Source organism: Garra rufa, chromosome 22 (assembly GCF_049309525.1).
Source record: "Garra rufa chromosome 22, GarRuf1.0, whole genome shotgun sequence".
NCBI lineage: Eukaryota > Metazoa > Chordata > Actinopteri > Cypriniformes > Cyprinidae > Garra > Garra rufa.
In genome coordinates this window covers 19,755,568-19,781,878 of record NC_133382.1, presented here as the reverse complement: position 1 = coordinate 19,781,878, position 26,311 = coordinate 19,755,568, and the positions used below count along the sequence as shown (strand labels likewise).

The following is a 26,311-nucleotide window of genomic DNA, read 5'->3' as shown; positions in this document are numbered from 1 at the left end:
GAGATGTGTACAGTCACATCGCTAAAGCCTCTAAGCACTGCGAAACTTAAATCCTCCTCATAAAGAGGAGAGGAAAGTGTGCCACTTAAGCCTGGCACAGACGCTGGTTATCAGCATAAACCCTACATCAACTGTCGGTCTGAAGCCCGCTGCATCTCACGCCTGTGTAAATCCACCGAGTGGAATCACAGATGAGACGACCTCGCTTGCGTTTATAGATGAGTATGAAAAAGGAGGTTACAGATGTATTTTCCTCTGGCTCTTGAGGAGAAATGAAAATGATGAGGGAGGAAACCAAAGATAAAAAGGGAGGTGTAGAAAGAGACAGAAGGGAAATTCTAGATCAGTAGATCAAGATAAATAATCAATATTCAGTAAAAATTAGAGAACAACCTGTAATTTCCTAAATTTCAAGGTCACTGCTTAGTCCTATTTGAAAGGGCAAGTTTTAAAGCATATTTCTTAAATGAAATGTATTCTGAAGCACAGTATAAAAACTTAAATGAGATATTTGAAAATTAGAGAACACTTACAGATATGTAATTAGTAATTACAGATAATTTTGATCTCTACTGTATGTATATGTTATTTAATGCTATCCAAAATCTCTTTTAAAGTTCTACAGAAGAAACAACAGGTTCGCAATGACGTGAGTGTGAGTAAATGATGACAGAACTTGTATTTTTGTGAACTGTCCCTTTAAGATGAGATTTCTAACAGCTGTGACGTTTTAGGATTTAAACCTACAACCTTTTAGTTACCAGCCATTCATTGCCATTCATTCTCTATGAGTAAACTCATGCAGTTTATTTAATTTGTCTTGTTTATTTATTTATTTGTTGTTTTTTTGCTATTAACAAGAACAGAAAGAACTAAGCAGCTGTGAGCCAGTGATTAACAGTGCGAGTTGTCATGCAAAACTCTTGGGAAGTGAGCCCCTTGGGAAGCGGTGTGAGAAGATGTGTACAAAAGAGATGCGTCCACAAATGCAGAATCTATAGCCATTTTTTCTGTAGTATGTTTGTTTGTGGGAAAAACAGCAGAGTAATTAATCTCACCGCTGCGGCTGCGGAGCATCCTGGCAGAGATACCATTTGCTCCGATAGATGTGCTGCTCAGAGGTCCATCCACAGGATTCACCTCCCCACCTGGCTGCTTCAGCAACTCCTGCAGAGTCCTGTGAGAAGACAAGAGAAATCATTTACCTGACCGTTTTATCCAACAGAGATTCAGAATTAAATTAAGAATGCTTCCTAATTTATGATTAACTTCTGAATTTAAATGGACGTAGCAAACAGGAATTAGAATAGAGGTTCATAAGTTAAATTTTGTAGTGCAGTCGTTAAATTTTTATGTTTATGAGTGAAGTGTGTAATGCTCACCAAGTTGAGGTCAAAAGTTTACATACACCTTGTAGAGTCTGCAAAATTTTACCAAAATAAGAGGGATCGTACAAAATGCATGTTATTTTTTTATTTAGTACTGACCTGAGTAAGATACTTCACATAAAATAAGTTTACATATAGTCCGCAAGAGAAAATAAAAGTTGAATTCATTATAATGACACTGTTCAAAAGTTTACATACACTTGATTCTTAATTAATGTGTTGTTACCTGAATGATCCACAGCTGTGTTTTTTGTTTAGGGATAGTTGTTCTTGAGTCCCTTGATCTTCAAAATAAATTCTTCAGGTCCCACAAATTCTTTGGTTTTTCATCATTTTTGTGTATTTGAACCCTTTCAAACAATGACTATAATTTTAAGATCCATCTTTCCCCACTGAAGACAACTGATTAACTCCTATGCAACTATTACAGAAGGTTCAAACGCTCACTGATGCTCCAGAAGGAAAAATAATTCATTTAAAGCCAGGAGTGTAAACTTTTGAACAGAATAAAGATGTGTAGATTTTTCTCATTTTGCCTAAATATCATATTTTCTTCATTTAGTACCGCCTTTCAGAAGCTACAAAAGATAATTACATATTTCCCAGAAGACAAAATAAGTTACATTTACCCTGATCTTCAAATTCAAAAAGTTTTCACCCCCTTAATGTATTTTATTTCCTTCTGAAGCACCAGTGAGCGTTTGAACCACAGTTGCCCTCAGTGTGAAAAGATGGATCTCAAAATCATACAGTCGTTGGGTTCAAATACACAAAAAAGAATTTGTGAGACCTGAAGAATTTTTCTGAGGAACAATGGGCAGTTTAACTGTGCAAGTGTATGTAAACTTTTGAACGGGGTCATTTTTATAAACTCAGCTATTATTTTCTCTTGTGGACTATATGTAAACATCTTTTATGTGTAATATCTTATTCAGGTCAGTACTAAATAAAAAATAAGATGCATTTTGTATGACCCCTATTATTTTGGTAAAATAATTAACATTTTGCAGATTCTGGAATCTCAATTGTATTTGATAAAAATAATGTAATAAGAATATTATTAGAATATATTTTAAAATATAATTTATTGCTGTGATGGCAAACCTGAATTTTCAGCAGCCATCACTCCAGTCTTCAGTGTCACATGATGCCGTTAGAAATCATTATAATATGCTGATTTGGTGCTTAATAAAAATCAGAAACAAGATCAGGACATGACCCGGGCTGGGTTTAAATTCGTGTCATGGACAAGTGCACTACCATCTGCATCACTAAGTCTGATAGAAATATAAAATTTTGAAGTATGTTTGATGTTCTAATCCCATATAATCCCATATAATAGGTTGGATCAGTGACACTAACTGGATTTGATATCAGGTTGCTGACCTAAGGCACTTCATCGGAGCAGTGTACTGGCCATAAGGTCACATCCCATACATTTTGTTGAAAAAGTGATGGTAAGGGTTTGCAGCTAGGGCTGTGTAGATCAGTGTATCATTATGTGGAGCTGAGCCCTTATGTGAGCCCTGAGGCTGACAATCAGCGTATTGTCATATTTTATCAATACAGTCATTTAGTATCAGCTGGCAGGCAACAGACTGTTTGTGTAGCAGGCAGTCAATGGTTTCAAACTCAATATGTTACACTTTATATCCATTACACTGGTCAAATTAAAAAATGGCATCCACAGGATTGCCTAATTTTGAGGGCTGTGTGGCTTGCTCTTGTCCTAGAGTTCACAAATCCATTTTTGCATCCCTGGGTCCTCCTGGGTGTTGTGTTCCTCAAATCCTTGACACTCCATTATTGCTCTATTTCCTACGGCCTCCGCTTGTATCCCTGGTGAGGTCTCTAATTCTGTCCAACACCCTTTAACCAACAAGGGACTGTGATGAGATCTAATGTGATTGTCAAGCACAAGCGCACTGGCCCTTGGCTGGCCAATGCCAATGGCAGTAGGCCACTGCGGCCTAAGAAAAACATGTCAGAAAGGCATGAGAATATATTCACCCCGGTGATGAGGTTTTCCAGGGAGGACAGAAAAGGCATCTGCAGTGGAGCAGAGAAATGGATAGCAAAGAAATTGGATGGCAGGAACTGTTCCTATGCCGTCTCTGTTTAAATCTCACCCTAGTGCTTTTGGAATTCTCTCGAGGAAAGTAAAACGGAAGTCAAACTAGATGATAAACATCATCTGTTTGTTCTAGATCGCTCTGGGGAGCTCACACCTATTGGTCATTTGGCTGCACGAGTTAAATAAAGCATTTTTGGTCTTTTTGGCAGAAATGAGTCAGATATAGTTTAAAGGAGAGGACATTGCATAGAAATGGTTTTCGTGTTTTTAGAACCAAAAATTGTTCTTGTAGCTTCATACAACTAAGGTTGAACCACTATAGGTTGAACTATCTTTACAATGTTCTCACTACCTTTCTCGACCTTGAACGTGTCAGTTCTGTTGCTGTCTATGCAGGGTCAGAAGCTCTCAGATTTCATCAAAAGTATCTTCATTTGTGTTCTGAAGATGAACAAAGTTCTTACAGGTTTGGAACGACATTAAGGTCAGCAATTAATGACAGATTTTTTGTCCAGCTTCTACCTTGTAAGGGGATATCAACCTATCTCTAGATGTTTTTCCCAGTCATGTCGACATGATTGAGGGTGACTTTAAGGATGTGCTTTGCTTATGCTCAGTATGCTCAGTCATTGACTGACTTCACCCTTCCAGCATGCCTCAATGCATACAGACTCAGTCCTGACTCCCGGTGCCTTGATGTCTCACTCACACACTGAATATGAGTTGTACAGGGTGACACACATTTATTTCAGCCGCAACAAAAAAAAAATAGACCAGGGTCTATGAGACAGTGAGATCTGAAAACAAGGGCATCATAGGATAGCACCATTGAGTCCTTCCTGAAGGGTTCAGATATACATGTCCTGAAAGCCAGCCATGCTTGGTCAGAAGGAATGCTATCTGACGTGGTTGTTCAATCACAATAGAGCCTATTTGTATTGTTTTCTGCAGCCTAGTCTTTATTGGAAATACATGCCTTTATATACCTTTCTGCAAAATAAAAAAAAACAGTACCTAAATGTATGAATCACTACAGTTCCAGTTAAAATGAACACTAGAGGCAGTAAAACTCTGACAGCTTTTATTCCTTTTCACACAAAGTATGATTTAAAAGTAAATAGTTTTGATTAATAAAGGCTAATTTTCACACAATTAACTTGCAGAATATTATGTTATGACTTCAAAACAATTTTAACATCCTGCACGATTTGAAAACTGATTGAATGTTGTCATGACATATACAGCTTCATATGCATGAGTTTTCTAATTCAGTAGGTTTGCTCGGTAGCTCATGCAATACAGTGTTGCACTTGCGAGATGGGAAACGAACCCCGTGAAACTGTGGTTCGACGAAACAGCTCAAATCCGCATACGGAAGTTTAAATAGCATGGAAGCATGAATAAATGCGTTTTTATATCATTTTTGCATTTGTTAACAGTATCAGGTAGGTTTAGGGTTGAGTTTGGTGTAGTAGGAGATATTTCCAACATGATAGAGCAACCTTTAGTGACACTCCCCGGATATTTGGATTCTGAATGGCAGCAATACATATCTCAAGCAGTTATGAAGTTAGCCGTTACGCTTTCTTCATTAGTAAGTACAGGCCCTCTCATCTCCCTCTGAAAAACTTGCTACAGTCACATTTTAACGTGTTTTTTATGGCACTCTCTGGACATTTCACTTTGAAACTGCCATGAAACATGAGCCTGGGTTAGTTTTCTATTACTAAATCATCCTTCTTTTCATATTGCAACTATACATTGCAATTTTTTGCTTACAAACTTACAACAAACAACTAGCTAATTGTCAGGATTTAGTCTTGTCTGTTCTGTTTTCCTAGTGTCTTTCCCCCTATTTCCTATGTATTTGGTTTAGTCCGTGTTGTCCCCTTTAGTTTTGTATTAATTTGGTATAATCTTGCCCATATTTGTATTTCCCCCTAGTCATCTCGTTTGTTACCACGCCCCATTTTCTGTGTATTTAAGTCTGTGTCAGTTCACACCCCAGTGTCCGTCGATGATTGTTACTTCTGTTTTGTTTAACTCCATGTTCTTCGTTTAATTTCTAAATAAATATCAGTTTTGAATTACTCCGGTTCCCAGCATCTCCATCTCCACTCCTCAACCTGATATTTGTGACACTAATATGGACATGTGTCCACTTATTAGACCAGAGAACTTGTTTTAGTCCAGATGACCTTTAACGATTAGTTCACTTCCAGAATAAAAATGTACTCACCCTCATGTCATCCAAGATGTTCATTTCTTTCTTTGTTCAGTCAAGAAATTATGGTTTTAGAGGAAAACATTCCAGGATTTTTCTCCATATCATGAACTTCAATGGTGGCTAACAGACTGAAGGTCCGAATTGCAGTTTTAGTGCAGCTTCAAAGGGCTCTACATGATCCCAGACGTGAAATAAGGGTCTTATCTAGTGAAACAATCAGTCATTTAAAAAAAAAAAATTAATAAACATGTATGTTCTTTTTAACCACAAATGCTCATCTTGCACTAGCCCGACCTCATGCCCTTTACAAAAAAAAAGATAAAACAGTGATGTTGAACAATTTAGAAGTTGGAGGAGAAAATGAAATAGTTTTTCACCCTACCCTACCTTTTTGAACTAGAGTACACAGACGAAGAACTAAACGCACGTGACTTTTCCAACATGTTTACGTAATTCGTGAAGTTCTAGACGTGCATTGCAGAGCTAGTGCAAGACGAGCATTTGTGGTTAAAAAATAAATACAGTTTTAGTTTTTTTTTTTTACAAAATGACTGATTGTTTTGCTAGACAAGACATTTATTCCTCAGCTGGGATCGTGTAGAGCCCTTTGAAGCTGCATTAAAACTGCAATTTGGCCCTTCAACCTGTTGGCTTCCATTAAAGTCCACTATATTGGAAAAAATTCTGCAATTTTTTTCTCGACTGAAGAAAGAAAGTGTTTGGCTTTGTTGTTTCACTTCTTTTGCATGCATACAGTAGATATCAATAAAACAATGGGAGCCCAATGAGGTTCACCCCTTTAATAAAGATCTGATAGCTACACTAACACAAATTACAGAGCTATGTCTTTTTGATTCAAAGCTATAATTAGTATGATTGTCTCATTTAATTGTAATTATCATTACTACATAATTTATTGCAGTTAAATAACTAGTTGTAGTGCATTCATCCCAATAAGAGCGTGTACAGACAGCCCTGTCACATTTCCTCTGTGCAGTTGCATTTTGTGTGGAATAGGAATCTGGTTCTTTAGATCTGTGTTGAGTAATTTTATCAGCAATTATTCGTAGGGTGCCGCATCTAATTATATTGCAGGAGGAACATCTTCGCCTTGCTTAATGCTGTGTAGAACTGAATTACACTTGTAATGCGTAACCCGCAGATTACCAATTAGTCAAATTCACGTTGTGCCATCCCAATAAGCCCTCATGTCATTTACTTAATGTGCACAGATTTATATGAAATTTGTATTATACTCACAGCAGACGTAGACTGAATTATTCATAGTGGTTGTTTTTAATCATTTTAGTTTAACATGGTTAAACTTTCTTTGCTTCTCAAGTGAAAAAGAGTTGCCATATCAACGGACAATGAATATAGTCTGTTATTTCTGCATATATTGTAAGAGTCAGAAAGTTTTGTATTAGACCATCATGTCAAGTACAGCAGCCTGCACAAATCCCTCTCAGCCAGAGGGCAAATACACGGCTAGAGAAAAGCCCAAAGAGAGAGGTAATGAGTAGTTTTGTCATAGAGCATAGACCCTCACGTTAACCTTAGAGGAACAGGAGGGCCTTGAAGTCACGATGGAGATGAGAGAGAGGCAGGGGGCCAGCAGGACGAAAATGTCAGTGCACACCCACTAAGACTCAACCATGCGGGAGAGACGTCTCCAGAATCTGAGAGACACAAAGACACACTTGTACATACACATTAACACACAGCACACAGGCATGAGCAGCCACATCTCATTCATGTGAAATGAGTTCAGACAGTTTGGAGCCACAGGAAAGACACAGGTTAAAATCTGACAAACAAGCTCAGGGGTTTGAAGGAGGAGAGGGGGCTGGAGGAAAAACAGTAAGCTTAAAGGGATAGTTCACCCAAAAATAAACAATTCTGTCATTAATTACTCACCCTCATGTCGTTCCAAACCCGTAAGACTTTTGTTCATCTTCAGAACACAAATGAAGATATTTTTGCTGAAATCTAACAGCTCCAATGTCCTTACTACCTTTCTGGGACTTAAACATGGTTGTGTTGCTGCCTGCCGGGTCAGAAGGCTCTTAGATTTCATCAAAAATATCGCAATTTGTGTTCCAAAGATGATCGAAGATCTTTGAAAAGATACAAGGGTGAATAATTAAAGGCATGATATTTAAGTTTTCGCCACTAGAGGGTCGCAAATTCAAAACAAACAATTGAAACGAAGGCATAGTTTGATGACGCTGTGATTGAGTGCTGAATCATGGGAGTTATTGTCTTCATCCTCACAGCCGATGGCCAGAAATCATGTTCATGGATGAGTTAATCTATTAAAGGGATAGTTCACCCAAAAATGAAAATATGATGTTTATCTGCTTTCCACTCAGGGCATCCAAGAAGTAGGTTACTTTTTTACGCAAACCATTAAAAAAGTTGCATTCTGTCAGTCATGTAATGGCAGTCAATGGACTCCATGGTTTGAGTGTCAAAAAAACATACACAGAAAAAAAACAAATTAAACCCTGTGGTGGAAGCGATCTGTGGAGTGGCGTATATGTGCGACATATCGCTTCTGTGCATGTCTCTACTATGCCAGAGCATGTTGACGCGTCACATGCTTGCTGTTGTGAACATGCTCAGGACAATTGGACATTTGCGGTAGATCAGAGGTAAAAATTTTAATAAACACTGTTCAGTTTCTTGCACAGACCAATTGTTTCGTGTCTTAAAGGGGTCATTGGATGGCCATTTTCCACAAGTTCATATGAATCTTTAGGGTCTTAATAAAAAAGTTAATAAAAAGTCTGTAATATACTTTGGTTAAAAATTCTCAATAGTAGTGTAAAAAAACACCCTTTTACCTTGTCAAAATCAGCTGTGCAAAGTATCAGCTAATTTTATTGCATGGGCCCTTTAAATGCAAATGGGCTCTGCTCGCTCCGCCCCTCTCTGCTGTGGGATTATGAGGTGTAATGTTTACTTTAGCCGCGTTTAGCAGCATTTAGCTGCGTTTATCGGCGAAACTTGCCAACAAGCACATTATTTAGAAAGGCCATTTGCAAAGATGCATAAAAAACCCTTAAATACTCATTTCTGCTGTGGGTGAAGCTGCATCACAAATGACTTACACGAACATAGACGCATATGTAGATCGGGATTGGCGCTTTCCTTTTAAAACCGAAAGTAACGTTAATCCTCTGCGTCTTCAGCGGCTCAGATGTCGGGAGTAAATGATGACTGTTATGTTCATTATTATATCCAACAACAGAACACCTCAACAGTGATGATGCAGTCAGCGCCGTGGCGCCGACTTGCTTTGAAATATATTTGATGATTGCGCCTGCACCCGCTCCATCTCCCGCACCCCAGTAATTTGAATCAGTACATAAATACGAAAAAAATACCTGGCCATTTGAGGGAATTCATAAATGAAGCGTATACTTTTCCAGGCACCACTACACCACTGGTTAAAACTGCTTATTTATCTGCATTTTTTTTAAACATTTGGAATAATGTAATACAAGTCAGCAAAATATATAACACTGTTCTAGTGGTGTTTGGATATTTTTAATAATAAAATCTTACATATTCTGCCTTTAATGACAAGATTTTTTTTTTTGAGTGAACTATACCTTTAATATTGTTAAATTCAGAAAATAAACCGAATTTATGTGTACCTGGATGCTTTAATGGAGACTCTCATCCAAATAATGCCTTTAGAAATATGAAAAGTTTCATATATATCCAGTCAGTGAATTTCCTTTGTATTATAGTCAAAAATGCTATTTATCTTTTTCTGTTCTGCGGTATCTAAGTTGTTTTGACTTCCACGACTTCCAAAATTAGTAACTGAAATATTTATATTTATTTGTCATTGTACTATAGCCAAAAACATTTTATGAATGAATTAAATGCAAATATCTCAAAAATATTTGCATTTCATACGCGTATATTTTTTCCACTTCCAGTGGACGTCAATGGGGATCAACGGGTTGAAGGGTCAAACTGCAGTTTCAATGCAGCTTAAAAGGGCTCTACACGATCCCAGCCGAGGAATAAGGGTCTTATGTAGCAAAACGATCAGTCATTTTCTAAAAAAAAAAAAAAGCAAATTATGTAATTTTTAAACACATGCTCATCTTGCACTAGCTCGACTTCACGCATTACGTAATCACATTGGAAAAGTCATGCGTGACGTAGGCGAACTTGCAAAGAAAATCAAACGCCCTTTACAAAAAAAGGTAAACCATCGCTGTTAAAGTTTTTGAAGTGAAGTACACAGACAAAGAACTAACCATGCATGACCTTTCCAACATAATTTATCAAATTGCAGAGCTAGTGCAAGATGAGCAGTTGTGGTTAAAAAGTATATAATTTACTTTTTTTTTTTTTTTTTTTTAGAAAAACCTGTTGATCCCCATTGAAGTCCACTATATAAAAAAAAATTCTGGAATGTTTTCCTCAAAAACCTTTAAAGAAAGAAAGACACAAACATCTTGGATGACATGGGGGTGAGTAAATGATCAAGAAATTTTAATCCAGGAGTGAACTTATCCTTTAAAGAAAATAATGCACAACAATCAGATGAGATAAAGGTGATTGGCAAGGAACAACTCTACAGTTTTATTTTTTTACTGTTACAACACATTTCAAACTTTTTTCCCTCAATTTTACACAGCCTCTGGAAGTCTCCGAAGGGCAACTAAACCCAGAGTCAATTAAAAATGCAACTGTACTTGACAGCCAGTGATAAATGGGAAAAGACTTTGGGGCTTTGACGTTTTGATAACTACCCGTATGAAGTGACAGGAGATTGAGTAAACCATGACAGAATTGTCAGTTTTAAGTAAATGGCCTGCAGAATGTATGACTTGATTGGAATATGAATGTAATCATCAATAACAATTTATGGGGTGAGTTGCATTCAAAATCCAGTTGACTCAAAAAAAAATCTATGCCCCCCTCAGATCCAGAAGGTCTCACATTATATAAATGTGATATATCTGAAAGATTTCAGCCCCTTGGGACACCCATATGGTGAAGTACCCTGCCCAGCATGAGAATTATTTTCTTTAACTGTAGATGGAATATTGCATGGCACAGAATCTTGCCTTTGGCCTCAGCATGCTGTTTAAGATGTGATCTGAATTATGGATTTCAGTATCACTGCTGGAATCCACAGTGAATTATGTCTCACATAATCATGACTCACATTTTGTATGTTGTCTATATTATTCCGTCCCTATTTATGTATTTTATTGTTCAGCAATGACACACATTAAATGAAAACAGGCCATTCCTGTGTTTCGTGACAAAACTATGACTACAAAGTTTAGATGGAGTGTGTAAGTTCAGCCTGAGAGATAAAATCAGTTTTTCTCTTAACTGTTTGGCTTAAGTTGGAGAGTTCTGAGGAATATGATATGCTAGTGTAACATTTAAATATTAAGACATAACTGGAAATGAAAGTGGGAAATTATTTAGGAGCCCAGTTCGACATCTAGGCGAAATGCTGTTCTTTTTAATGGTGTGAATGAAAATGTAGAAATTAGTTCTCTAGAGCTGCGAAGTCTAGCAGTAGCCTCAAAAAGAGTTAATCTGTAGAGAAGTTGGTTTAATCTTAAAGCAGAGTGTTAATCTTAGCAGAAGTCTTAATCTTGTAAGAAGAGTTAATCTGGTGTGCAGTGTTCAGCGTGTGGGAAATGCTTTTGGAGAGGTGTTAACCTCGGAAAAGTGCTAATCTTCGGATGAGTATTTTCGTCCTCCAAATGTGTTCATCTCGATAGGGCTGTTTGCATTAGTGGGTCATTTCTTGTCTAAAGTGGGGTTACGGCACAACGCTGGGAGAATTATAAATTCTCTGTATTTTGTTATATTGCTCATGACAGGTAATTTGATATTCATAAAGGATTTTGAATATTTAGAACGATGAGAACAAAAGGTCCCATTTGACGTTTGGAGGGAAAGGAACAGAGAAGGAGAACTGGGAATTGAGACATAAGAAAGAAATATTCAAGTGGGATGGGCTTTTTAATGCATTGATGCCATGAATATTAAAATAACCTTAGGACAACACTCTGCAAATTTTCTTTCACTCTTTTTATGTCTCTAGTACTGATGATTGTGAAATTCAGTAGTGCAGCATACATATTAATGGATTTATCTTGGCTGGATGGTGTTACCTGATTTACTACGTAATGTATGTGATACACATGTTAAGACTGACCAAAATAGCTTTGGTCAACCTACAAATACACTATTAGCATCTTTAAAGGGATAGTTCACCCAAAATTTTTGTCATTAATTATTCACCCTCACATAGTTCCAAACCCGTTAAGACCTTTGTTTATCTTATGAATCTTCGAGGGCTTTCTGACCCTGCATAGACAGCAACACAACTGACACATTCAAGGCCCAGAAAGGTAGTCAGGACATTGTTAAAATAGTCCATGCTAAATCAGTGGTTGAACCATAATGTTATAAAGCTTCGAGAATACTTTTGTGTGCAAAGAAAAAAAAAATAACAACTTCATGAAACAATTTCTTCCTTTCCATGTCAGTTTTCAATGTGTGCCTGGTTTGCAATAAGAAGACCTCGGTTGAACCACTGATGTCACATTGGACTTTTTTAACAATGTTCTTACTACCTTTCTGGCCCTTGAATGTGTCAGTTACATTGTTGTCTTTGCAGGGTCAGAAAGCTCTTGGATTTCATTAAAGAATTCTTAATTTGTGTTCCTAATTTATTCATTTGTAATTTGTATTTTCAGTTTTGGGTGAACTATCCCTTTAAGATACCTTCTTTTACCCAAAATTTAAAACATCCTCACATTTATCATTTGTGGAGAAGTCAGCTCCCTACTTCAAATCTTATAAGTAATAAAATTAAAGTGAAATAAAAGTGTACTTAAAGAGAATACTCTTACAGGACTATGTTAAATGCACTTCGTAAGAGTGTTAAATAAAAAATTTTACTTAAAATATTTTGATGTGTTGACCAACATACTAAAGCTCTTGTAAAGTATAAATTTTTTTACTTGATGTTTTTAACTGCATAGTGTGTTATTTGCTGTTACATTCAGATTTAAATGTAAGTAAATGTAAGTGCAACTTAATTATTAAGTGTGTAATTAATCATATATTTAAATACATGAAATAAATGTTTATAACGTTTAAAAGTATAGTTTAAATATGGATATTTTTCTACCAAAAAGCATCAGTTCGCTACAGGAGGCCTTTATTAACCCCATGGAGCCGTGTGAGGCACTTTTTATTATGGATGGATGCACTTTATTGGACTTGTTTTGGACTGATGATAATATAACTCTGATTGGATTCATCTGAAAGAAGAAAGCCATATACACCTTGGGTTAACTAACTCTTAAACATTCCTACTTAAGTGGTTAAAAAACACTCTTAGTTTCAACTAAATGCATTTAATAAAAATTTAAGTTATAATACATTTTCTTTTCATTGTAAATAACATGCAGTTAAGTGTCCAAAAACATTATATTATAGGGAAAGTTCACCTAAAAATGAAAATTCTGTCACGAATTACTCACCCTCATATCATTCCAAATCCGTAAAATAAAATAATAATGTGATATCAGTGGTTCAACCGTAATTTTACAAAGCTACGACAATACTTTTTGTGTGCAAAGAAAACAAAAATAACGACTTTGTCCAACAGTTTTTCTTCCCTGTTATTGTCACGGCACTCTCGATAATGGCGACAGATAGTATTGGGGGAGAAGAATTGTTGAAACAAGCCGTTATGTTTGTTTTCTTTGTGCACAAAAAGTATTCTCGTAGCTTCGTAAAATCACATGGACTTAATGATGTCCTTAAGGCCTTTCTGGGCCTTAAACGTGGTAGGTGCATTGCTGTCTATGGAAAGTCAGAAAGCTCTCGGAATTCATCAAAAATATCTTAATTTGTGTTCTGAAGATGAAGAAAGGTCTTACAGGTTTGGAACGACATAAGGGTGAATAATTAATGACAGAATTTTCATTTTTCTGGTAAACTATCCCTTTAAGTTTGCATGTATTCAAATATATTCCATTAATTGGTACACTTTTTAAAAAGTATGCTAAAGGATGATTCCTTTTGACAAGGAAGTCTCAGAATGTATTGTGAAAATCAGTGTTGGGGTAACGTATTACAAGAAATCGAGTTACGAGTTACGTAATCAGATTCCTTTTTTCAAGTAACTAGTAAAGTAACGCATTACTTTTTAATTTACAAGAAAATTCTACTTTTTCTTTGAAACCTCTCCTGTATTGAGAGAAATCAGGCGTAAGATGTTACTTTAGTATCTCTCTCAGAAAAACAGTATTCCTCAAAATGAATAAAAACAGTGAAATGCAACTGCAAACCTGCAATAATTAAATATGTTAAATAATATCAAAATATACAATTATCCTTTATGTTTTCAATCCCATTTTGTCTTGGCTGCTGGCCTTCGATGATCCAATTCAACCATACTAATAAGCAAAAATTACTCAGGACAACATTTGTTGTTCTTTTTTTTTAATTGTTGAAGTGTTAAACTTTCTTCTCATGTGTTAAACTGTATAGATTTGAATATTGAATTTATATTTCCTTCGGGCTTTTGGTGTGTTCATTTGCCAAAAATATAACTTTTTATATTACAAACAAACAAGCAAGCCCTGCTCAGATTTAAAAAGTAACACAAAAGTAATGTAATTAGTTACTTTTTTAGGGAGAAACGCAATATTGTAATGCATTACTTTTAAAAGTAACTTTCCCCATCACTGGTGAAAATGTCCAAGATGTGGTCGAGCAAAGTGAAATATCAATTATGAATCAACAAAAAGTTTTAAATGACTCTTTACCTCATATTGAGGAGTGTTTTGTGTTTTTTATAGTATTCTAGTCACCCATGTGGAGCACTATTTCTGTAGCATGTATTTGCCCACTATCAAGTTTTATGGAGTTCCATTTTGGTTTTCCATTTTGCAGCTCACTATATTTTCTACTCACCTAGAGTTATTGAGGTCGTTCTGTCCTCCACGGCTCTTTTCCAGCCCCAGTTTGGTAAAGATTCCCACCAGGACCATGATGGCCACCACACCACAGATGATGTACACAATCATGTGAGTCCGATCCCGCTCATGGTCTGGCTGCACCTCAGTGTTGGTGGCCACAGGTTTTCCAGTGTTGGCCCAGATTGGAGTATCGTAGTTGGAGCAGGCGGTCTGATCAAGTCGCTGCTGACGGAACTGACAGCAGAACCGGTAGAAACAGGTGCCGCAACAGTACAAGAAGATACCTGCGTTACAATTAAAAGGAGGGTCCCACTGGCCCATAACATCATAGTAACCCCGGCAGCGGGTGCCAGTGGACGGGACAGTATCCTCCTCCACCTCCAAAGGCGTGGTCAAAGTTTGAGGCCCCTCTGATGTCACAGAAATTAACAGAGGATCTATAGTCTGATTGGCTGTTTGGATGTCCATGTCAGTAGAAGTCTCATCCTGTGCTTTAGCAGCCCGTCCCACAATGGCAGTGAGCAGAAGACGTAGCAAAAAACAATTTCCAGCCATGGTTCACCCAACACAAGGCGTCCAATGATTTACCTCACTTTGAGAGTGAAGATACCTAGCATAAATATTAAAAAAATAATTCTAGAAAGCGCTGAATGACATAATTACAGCTATGGTCAAAAAAGTATTTTAAAATTATAAAATTATAATAATTTAATACATTAATTTCATTGAACATTTTTTTCAACTAATAAAAATGCATCTTACCAAAATATAATCCTGTTTAAGTACATAAAACAATTTTAAGGACAAAAAAAAACAACAACCTAAAAACGTTTACTAAAACAAAAACAGTATTTTTTTTTTTTTTTTCAATTACAACAACATTACCTTTGTCCTTTGAGAGAGAAATTAAATACTTGGACATTTGTTGTCTTGCCCTGGTCCAGATGTGCATCTCGTCTTATGTTTCCAATCACTGTTCAACACTTGTCCATGCTCACCAGTAGTAAGATTTTCTTTTCAGTTTCCTTTTTACGGTAAACAACCAGTCACATTAATTTGCCATAAAAAAAATCCTTTCCTGAGGTGCGAGCGAACCCACAGACAGGTGTTTTAATCCACAGCGATCTACTCGGAGTGCTGTCTTTGAGCCTTGTGAAGGGCAACAGTTCAGGATTCAAATTAAAACTCCTCCCTTCTGTTCTCAGCATATCAGAGAGAGAGAGAAAAGAGAGAGAAAAGAGAGAGAAAGAGAGAGAGATTGTGGTGGGGGGCATATTTTCCATCCAGCTGCTGGTTATATTGTGAAAGGGGAGGAGACATTATGTTACTGCAGGGCTTAGATCACAGGCTTTTATAGATACTGAAAATTTACACAATATTTTTTTTTGCTTGCATAAATCTAATTTAGAGTGAAATAGAACATGCAAAAAAGAGTAAAACATATATTATGGCCAGCTCTATCATGACATGAGGTTCAGGTTGTGTATTATTATTTTATGTGTCAGTTGGTTCTGCAGCTGTAACATCTGATCTCACCATTAATAATGTTAATAATAATCATCCAGAGCAGTGTGTTCTGGAGGCTTCAACCATTCCGTCAGCAGAGACTAGACTATTGTTTGTGTGTAAGGTCTTTTTCACGACTTACTCATTAGAGATTAAAAGGTGACTATAAAAGATACTACCATTCAAGTTTGGGTTCAATCTCTTTTTTTCTGCAAAAGTATTAATGCAGATTAAAATTATTATTATTATTTTTTTTTTATCAAAAGTGACAGTGAAGTATGGGGAGAATTGCAAGATACAAACACGTAATTGTGTTTGAATTGTAAAAAGAACTGTGAGATACTAATTCTTGGTTCAATTAAAATTTGATTAATGTTTTTAATTCTATGTGATTAAAGAGTAAAAGGTGACTTTAAAAAATACTGGCATTCAAGTTTGGGTTCGATCTCTTTTTTTCTGCAAAAGAAGTATTAATGCAGAGTACTTTTTTTTATTTGATCAAAAGTGACTGAAGTATTTGAAGAATTGCGAGACAGACACGTAATTTCTAGAAAAAAAAATGTCAGAATTGCGAGACATAAACTCACGATTGTGAGAAAAAAAGGTTAAAATTGCGAGATACAAACTCGCATTTGCAAGAGAAAAATCTGAATTGCTAGATACAAACACGCTATTGTGAGAAAAAAAAAGCCAGAATTGCAAGATACAAACATGCAATCATGAGAAAAAAAGTCTGAATAACAAGATATAAATACGCAATTGTGGGGGGAAAAAAAGCCAGAATTGCAGGATACAAACAAGCAATTGCAAGAAAAAAAGTCAGAATTGCTAGATACATACAGCTGCTGTTACAGTCTGGCTGGGTTGAGGAGTGGAGAAGGAGCAGGATAACCGGAGTAGATGAATATATAAAGAAGTTTATTAAATAAAACACTGCAAATGAATACAAACAAACAAAAACCGGGAGCAAGAAGGAGCACATGAAACATAAGACATTATCATTGACCGACTGTCACAGGGAGTCAGACTGAGACGTGCGGATCCATTTGCAGCATTTATTGAGAATAGTCAACAGGCAGGAATAATCACCGGAAAACAGGAACAACGTAGGAAATCCAGGAAACAGTTCGATACACAGGCAATGGTCGCAATGGCAGGTAGCAGGAATCGTCAACGGGGTACACAGTCCAGAGTCATACACAGAGAAACCAACACAAGGGAAAACGCTCGGAATTACGACCATAGGGAACGGTAAGACTTCGCAGAGTGGCTGTGTGTGTGTGAAGCTTAAATGCAGTCAGTGTGATGAGGTGCAGCTGTGAGCAGTAATCAGTAAAGTGAGAGCAGGTGAATGCAGTGATTAGTGCAGTGGCTTGTGGGGAATGAAGTCCATGATGTGTGGTGCAAGAGTTCATGATGACAGGATAGACCAGATACGTGACACCGACAAACGAGGTGTGCAAACACACACTGCGTCCCAATTCGCATACTATCCGTCCTAAATAGTATTCGAAAATAGAATTAGTATGTCCCAAATCGTAGTATGTTCAAAAAAGTATTCCAAAGATTCCCGGATGGTCTACTACTTCACTTCAGAATCCGAAGTGCGGATCAATGCACACTCTAACGGCTAATATTGCCCACAACACATTGCGCGGTGAACGAGGATTCGATTAGAACTACAAACACGCATAAAAAGTGTTAAAAAACTACAACAATGAAGGATATGTGCGAACAACGGACAGGTAGAGAAAGGGGTTTGAGTGATAAATAATCGTGTAACCTGATAAAAAAATATATATTTTAAATGTTATCCTCGTTATATTTCATGTGCAGCAACATTATGAACTTTTTTAATGATAGGTTTGGTCATTAACGTTTAAATGCATAATTATGCAAACACGAGCAGAGTTCTCGGCATGAAAGACTCCTGAAAGAACGTGCCTCTCAGGAAATTAAATTAAACGAAATGTAGATAATGTTAACTGTGATGATTGACAGGGCAGTTTAAACAGTGACAGGATTCAGGTAACTACGCAACAGAGCGTCCGTTAAAGAAGCAGTTATGACGAAGTAGTATGTCCCAAAGCTTGCCTACTATTCTGCTACATACTCAAAAGTATGTACTTTTTCTTCACAAAAAGAGTACATACTTTTAGGGCGTAGTATAAGTAGGCGAATTGGGACGCAGCTACAGACTCTAAATACACTGAAAAACAAGGCGTGGTCTCAAACAAGCTAACAAGATGACGAGGGGGAAATCCAAATATGGGCATGACTAAACCAAAAGAACATCAAAAGGGGGAGACAAGGACTAAACCAATAGAACTGGAAACAGAGGGGGAAAAACACTGGGAAAACAGAACAGGACAGGACAAAATACTGACAGCTGCGAGAAAAAAGTTAGAATTGCAAGGAACACACAACTGCGAGGAAGTCAGAATTGCATCAGAATTGTGACATTCAAACTCGCAATAGTGAGAAAAAAAATGTCCTAGTTGTGAGATACAAATTGAGAAAAAAAGTCAGAAATGCATTACAAACAATTGTGAGAAAAAAGTCAGCGAGATAAAAACTCACAATTGCAAGAAAAAAAGTTAGAATTGAGAGATACAAACACGCAATTGCAAGAAAAAGTCAGCGAGATACAAACTCACAATTGCAAGAGAAAAGTTAGAATTGCGAGATACAAATGCAATTGCGAGAAAAAAAAAAAACAATTGCGAGATACAAACATGCAACTGCGAAAAATCGCAAGTTTATATCTTAATTACTTCTGAGGAATTGTGAGATATAAAAAGTTGCAATTACGTTTTTTACCAGAAATAAATTGCGCCTTTAAATTGTAAAATTATTTCACAATATGCAGTTGTTACTGTATTTGTAACTAAATAAGTTCTGCCTTGGTGAGCATAAGAGACTTTTTTTAAAAACATTAAATCTTACAGACCTCAAACCTTCGAACATGTACAGTACATGAATATGCAAATAATTTTTTTGTATTAATATAGTAACTGCTTTTGAAGCAGAAAAATTAGTTAAAAAACATGACACTTTTATGTAACTTGGTTTTAAAGGGGTCATCGGATGCAAAACTAACTTTCACATTGCTGTTTGCACATTAATGTGTGTTGGTAGTTTGTGTACACAACCACCCTACAATGATAAAAATCCACCCAGTAGTATTTTTTTAATCTTAAGTAATATCCCCTTTTTTAAAATCAGGTCATTCTCAGCTTCTTGTCTGTGTGACGGCACACCGACAGAGGCCGCTCCCAGAGAGTAGATTGACATGAGCGCCTTACCTTAGACCCGTCCTCACTGAGCTGAAACAGTCCGACTCCGACCACCATTGTGTGACTCAGGTGCAGACAAGAATGTTTCCGATTGAGCGATTGAGGTGTTCTGTTGTTGGATGTAATAATCATTTACTGAAGACGCAGAGGAACTTTCGTTACTTTCGTTTTAAAAGGAAAGCGCCGATCCCGATCAACATATGCTCTATGTTCATGCGAATCGTTCCTGATACAGCTTCACCCACAGCAGAAGTGGGTATAAAGGATTTTATTACGTCTCATAATCCCAGAGAGGGGCGGGGCGAGCAGAGCTTGGTGGCATTTAAAGGGGCCATGTCTTAAAATGAGTTGAGTTTTTGCAGAGCTGATTTTGACAAGGTAAAAGGCTGTTTTTTTACACTACTATTGAGAATTTTTAACCAAAGTATATTAGAGACTTTTCATTAAGACCCTAAAGAATTATATGAACTTGTGGAAAATGGGCATCTGATGATGTGTAATGTAAACTGCAATATAAACATATAGTTTTGGTTGCTTTGTAATGTATACTGTTCCACACAGTACATCAAATGGACCTGGAACATGAATTTACAGTTGACATGTTTTGATGCCAAAGTCCTCTTGAAGTGTCCCCCACCCCCTGTCCATCAGCACATCAGTATGCACCATACCTTATAACCATTCCTCTGCAATGATGTATGTGCTAAACAGATATTTTACGCAAAAACAGAAAATGTCCAAACTGTCCGATATCAAAATATAAAATGATTAAGCCACTTATTTTAATTCTTTTACAAGGTTATTGCCGTTTTTCTGCAGTTCTCTTCCATTCTTCACGTACAGTGTGTTTGTGATAGGCTCTGTGGGGACTTGTGTCTTTGATCAGCTCTGTACACAGGGTTAAGATGTGACAAACACAACCTGGAGTTCTGAAGAGAGGAAGGAGGACAGGATGAATAAGGCATCATACAGATCTCTTTGGTCCTCTCAAACTAATTCTCACTTCTTTTCTTTTTTTTCAATCTGTATCTACTACTCTTCCCTTTTTTGTCTCTGTTTTTTGAGAACGCAAAGCATCTTCAATCAAAAAAACATACATTTGTATTGCATGTTGTCCTACTTTCTTCTTGAGCATAACAAACAATAACATGGTCCAGTTACACGGTAAAATAGAATTCCTAACAGTAAACTGATCCAGTACATTTCTGATGTACTTCAAATGCTCAGACTACTTCTTGCCTGCTTTATTTGTAGGACTAAATATGAAGGTGATGATGTTGAATCTGAATAATCCCCTCAATTTAATATGTATCCTGAGTCAGAATCTGTAGCTGTAGTGCCTTTGGCTCTCAGTATGGAAGATAAATGTGTCCTCTCATCAGAATACGTTAAACTTTGTGTTTCTGTGTGTTTGGTTGTGTGCGCATATTTTATCATGGCCTTTATTCATTCTCTTTGGGGTTTCTTTGAATCTCATTTTTCTCATTACATTTATCTTCGTCAAAGATTAATTTTTCTTTGTCAACAGATTTTTGTCTTTGTCTTAGTCTTTGATCAATGTGCTGATCAACTCGCATCAAGGTCTCTTTTTTATTTCTGAACTTTCTCAGTATTTTAAGTTATTTATTTCTTTGTCATTGGCAACTTGACTGTCATTCTCTCTTTTTTGGTAAGACTGCAGTGCAGTTTTTCTGTGCTTAAAATGAATGCTGTCAGATGCAAGGTGTTGGATGGATTTGCTGAAGCGTGAAATATAGCCTTGACGGTCCTGATATGGAGAGGTATTAACAGCACTCTCCTCTCTATATATTTAGTTATAAGATGAAGAATATATTATTCAGTCTCTCGACTGCATAAAATGAAAGAAATATAAGATCAGACTATTTAACAGAAGAAAAGAATATGACGAACTGAAGCAATGCAGAAGCAAATGTATCGATGGAAAGGGCAATGACTGTGTAGTTTCATGATTTGATGAGCAGCATTTAAATTTGAAGTTGTTACTTTTGATGTAAAATCAAAATGTAAAGAAACATTGGAGTTTAAGGTGGTGTTATTACAATGTAATTACACAAATAAGTGCAGAGTAATATTTATAACCTACATGTTCTTCATATACAAAGATAATACATGTAACATGTCACCTTAAAGTGTTGTCACATTTAAGTATGCAACAGTGGTGCAGCTGCTATGAAATTAACATTGTAATAATATTCAGGTGTTATTTATTTTTTATTTTTTGGCCGTACTTATTTGTCCCAAAGGGCATTATGACCTTTTAGGAGGAAAGGCTTTGCTAAATCCCTTTGCATAATAAAACAAACCTATTTGTGCTTAAGATAATAGAGCTTTGATAGTATTATGTTTTTCTATTAATAATAATAGATATATTTTTTAAATAAATTAATGAAACTATATATTCAAAAAAGTATAGTAACACATTACATTGTCCTTGTTACACATTATTTGTACTTACAGTAGTAATAACAGTAAACTATTTATAATTACATGCAACTAACTTTAAACCAAAACCTAATTCTAGCCTTAACCCCATAGTTGTCAGGAACTCTCAGTCTTGTGTTCATTTAGTTTTCCTTATTATGGACTTTTGGTTGTTTTGTTTTATTTCCTGTTGTCTTTGTTCTAGTTTTATTGCTCTGTTTAGTTACTATGGCCATTCATTTGAACATTACAACTATTAGTCCTTTAGTTTGTTATTAGTGTAAAAAATATGTCATTAATTACTCACCCTCATGTAGTTCCAACCCGTGTAAGACCTTTGTTTTCTCAATAATGGCGGAGAATGGTCTTTGTTTTCTCTGAGCTTCGTAAATTATGATTGAACAACTGATTTTATGTAGATTACTTTATCAATGTCCTTACTACATTTCTGGGCCTGGGAATATTTCAGTTGCGTTGCTGTCGATGCAGGGTGAGAAAGCTCTCAGATTTCATCAAAAATATCTTACTTTGTGTTCCAAAGATGAACAAAGGTCTTACGATTTTGGAACAACATGGGGGTGAGTAATTATTAAGAGAATTTTCATTTTTGGGTGAACTATTGCTTTAAGTTTAACTTTGTTTCCTCAGTTTATGGTCAGTTGTTGTTGTTTGTGTATTGTGAACATTGATGTGTTGACTTAGATTAGATGCTTCCCTCCCTGGCCACCCATGAATCTTCTCCTCTGCTGGTCCCTTTTCTACACAAATGCTTCTTCATCATCGCTGATCCCACTCAGCTCAGAGTCTTTGTCACCACCAGTCCCATCCAGCACAGTGTGTTTGTCGTCACTAGCCCTGAAAGTTATTTCAAACACTCACTGCTGTCTCAAAGTGAGTTTTGAGATAAAATTACCACCAGCTCATTTCTGGAGTATCTTCAGAGCCCATCACTCGGCTTGTTGACCAGTTGGCTCCACCTTGGCTCCTCGTCCCCTCGACTCCACCTGGGGCCATTGTCCTTCCGGTTCGCCCCAATGGCTCCACTTCCTTCAGCTTTTGGTTTACCACTTGCACTATCGTCGCATCAGTCCTCTGGCATCCTACCTAGGTCTCCTGGACCCTCATCATTGCTTGGTTGCTCCAGCTCTGCACCTCCACCTGGGTCTCTACCTCGGTCGGTCATCTCCCTGGTGTAATGTAGCACATCCACCGAGGCCCCACTATGGCTTCACCCTCCTTTAATTCTGTCGTGGTTCACCTCACTTCTGGCTGTCTCCTGGGTCACTCTGGGCTCTAGTCCACCTTCTATTCAACCATGGCTGCTACCACCTTCTTCTTCACCCTGGTTAAATCCATCATCACATCCCTCCTGTTCCTCCTTGGCATCTCACGTCTACCAGCCCTCTTTCTACCATCCCTACAATGGCTCCTCTACCTTATCACGACACGAGGACAGACCTTCTTGGGCTGATAATACATGGGACAACTTTTTTGAGCAGTTTTGCTTGGGCACTTTCCCATTGAGAATGGGTAACAAATTTTTAAATCGGTCATGGGCCCTGTTTCTCACCTGGTTGCCTGTTGACAGCAATATTGCCCAACGTTTGCTCGGAGAGTTGCCCCATGTATCATCAGCCTTGGGAGTGGGAGCATAATGTCTGGAATTGTCAGTCTTTTTTAGCTAATTTAGTTTTCATTATCATTGACTTTTAATTTGTTCTCTTTAATTTCCTGTTGTCATTGTTCTAGTTTCCCGTTCTCCTACTTACTATGGCAACTGATTTGGTCATCATTTTATACTTTAAGTTTATAAGCTCTGTTGTTTCCTCAGTTCATGGTTTGTTTAACAAAGTTAAGTGCAAACTACGCAATGTAGGACTATGCAATGTCATATAGATTAGACAAAGAGAATTTCCCTTTTTTCCCTAGTCCCAAAGTAGCACAGCACCCAACGCTCGTGGGCTAACTACTAATGTACAGTTGTATTGACTATCAATCAGTGCTGCCACTGCTGAATGGTCTATATCCAATTGCAAGTTGTATTACCAAACACATGCTGCACATGAACGTGAATCTGTGGGGCCACTGTTACTTATTCCTAGAGTACTTATGTTCTGATGCAACAAAGGCAAAGGAACAGAGGGAAAATAAGAGAGAAAGTTGGAAACAGAGAGAATGGATGCATAACTAAGTGAAAGATTACCCTAGTGTGCCCACAAAGAGTATAGGTGGTCATGAGAATGCCAGGACTTGCAGCAAAACTGGCAGTCAACATGAAAATGTTGGTTTAGAATAACACAATTGAGTTAGATGGGTGTTTTGTAGCGTATTTTGATCCTCTTGTTCCAGAGAGATTGTGAGAGAGAAAAAGAAAGAAAGAAAAAAAAGAAAGAAAGAATTCTGTGCAAATATTTTTGATGATTAAACCAGCCATATGCCCTTTCATGACTATAAAACCTCTGGTGAATTGTGTGTATTTTAATGTCTCATAAACAGTCAGGTTTGTTTGAGGTCTCTGTAGACTCTCTGTCAAACTTGACCTTTACCAAGTGAAAAGAGATGCAAATAGAAAGTCACTCCACTGTGCTGAGTTCTTTATTATTGTAAATTGGTTTAGAAGCACCTGGATCCATTGAGAAAACCTGCCACTCATCTCAGAATTTCAATAATATGATTTACTCGCTCTTTTCACTCGCTCCTTGAAACTTCCTAGGTTTCGTTTCTTTTAACCCACGCTTTGATGCGTCTAAAATCTTAGTATCGGTTCACAAACAGGATGATTATAGCAAACTACGGGATTAGTTTCTCAATTGATGCACTTGCATCAGCAAGTTTATTTTATCCTTGGCCTGAAAGCAGATAATGTTTAAAATATCCAGTGAAATGAATATATTGAAGACACGTGGGATTTCTATGCTAGGGGACTCTTCTTTTTTCCCTGTGGTTTAAGAACTAGATTAAAGCAGCACAGAGGTTTCAAGGTTTAAAGGTTTACAAAATTTTAAAGCAAAATACTGAGTCATTTTTATCTCCAGGTCTGGAATATGTACATCTTAAGCGTATTAGACAGGGGGTGGTAGTGAATTTGATTGAATTGTCTATGTCGTCATCTCTCTAAATTCAGCTTCACACCGGCTCATCATTTTAGTGACGTGAGATCTTGAACTTTTTTCTCTCGCTCTCTTTTATCTTTTTTTCAGCATTTTTTATCCTTTCTAACTCCCGAAATGTTCTTTTACTTCCCCAAATGGTACAAATAGAGAATTTTGTTATTTGTTAAAAAAATAAATAAATAAATAAATAAATAAAAAATTTAGAGAGAAATTAGAAAGGTTAGACTCAAATTGCACATAAGGAAGACTGAGGCAAGTTTGAGAGCCTGTCTGCTGTCATATGACATATATGCATACATGTTTATATCTGAAGGACATTTCTCTTGGGTGGTAGAAGGATTAAGTAGATTTCTGGATTTCTTGACTGCTCACATTTCATAATCTTAATCTGAAGTAATTCCTCTAATTATACACATGCAGTGATTTCAGATAAAAAGTGTAGCACAGCATGCACTGAATATCATCTAGCACCACATGATAATAAGGACATTTTGTAACTGACAGATGCATTAGTTCATTTAAACTATGAAAAGTTATTTTTGTGATATTGTCTGTTTTTTTGTTCCAGACATGTTGTCGGTTTGTAAAGTGGTTGTGGCTTTTTCTGCTGGTTATATTGTTACGCTAGTAAGTGACGACAAGTGTTTTTCAGTATTCCTGTCTATTACTTATTGTCTCTTCTGAACCTGTGAAAAAGTTTTTTCTTCCTGATTTATCACCTAGTGCTTTGTTGCTATGATCTGTGGGGAAAAAAGTGAGACTTGAAGTCTCTCAGGAGTACAGAAGTAACAATAACTCCTTAAAAATATCACCATACTCAGTTGATCTCAGCTTCATTCAAGCCTGAGTTAGACACAATAATAGGTGTAGTTCACCTAACCTTAACCTCCAAAATGTAGATGAGCTTATTTGTTAATTGGAACAGATTTAAAGAAATTTAGCATTAAAGCTATTGCTCACTGATGAAACCTTTATAGTGGTGCCATCCGAATAGGTTCCAAACAGCTGACAAAAAACATCACAATAATCTACAAGTGTCATAGTTATGTCAGTTTATGTCTTTGGTTTCTCCCATTGTCTCCCCCTGTGTTTCTGTAGTCATTTGGTTTAGTCCTCATCACCGTGATCTGTTTCACCTGTGTCTCTGTAATTAGTCACCATTTATAAGTCTGTTTGTTTGAAGAGTTCAATGTCGGTCTTTAATCGTTCTATGTGTTCGTGTGTGGATGTTCCTGCTTGTTCCTGCCTGTTATTCTAAGTATATATTAAAAG

The 26,311-nt window shown here is 36.8% G+C and overlaps 1 protein-coding gene across 1 annotated transcript in view; it reads right to left on the bottom strand.

Annotated features, from left to right (window-relative positions):
* Positions 1-15,286, bottom strand: part of shisa8b (shisa family member 8b) — a 30,436-nt gene extending 15,150 nt beyond the window's left edge. Inside the window, exons 1-2 of the mRNA XM_073828952.1 lie at positions 14,678-15,286; positions 1,059-1,177 (exon numbers count right to left, since the gene is read on the bottom strand). Of these exons, the coding sequence (XP_073685053.1) occupies positions 1,059-1,177; positions 14,678-15,237 (679 nt within the window). The 5' untranslated portion in view covers positions 15,238-15,286. The remainder of the gene's footprint in view (positions 1-1,058; positions 1,178-14,677) is intronic.
* Between the last annotated feature and the right edge of the window lie 11,025 nt (positions 15,287-26,311).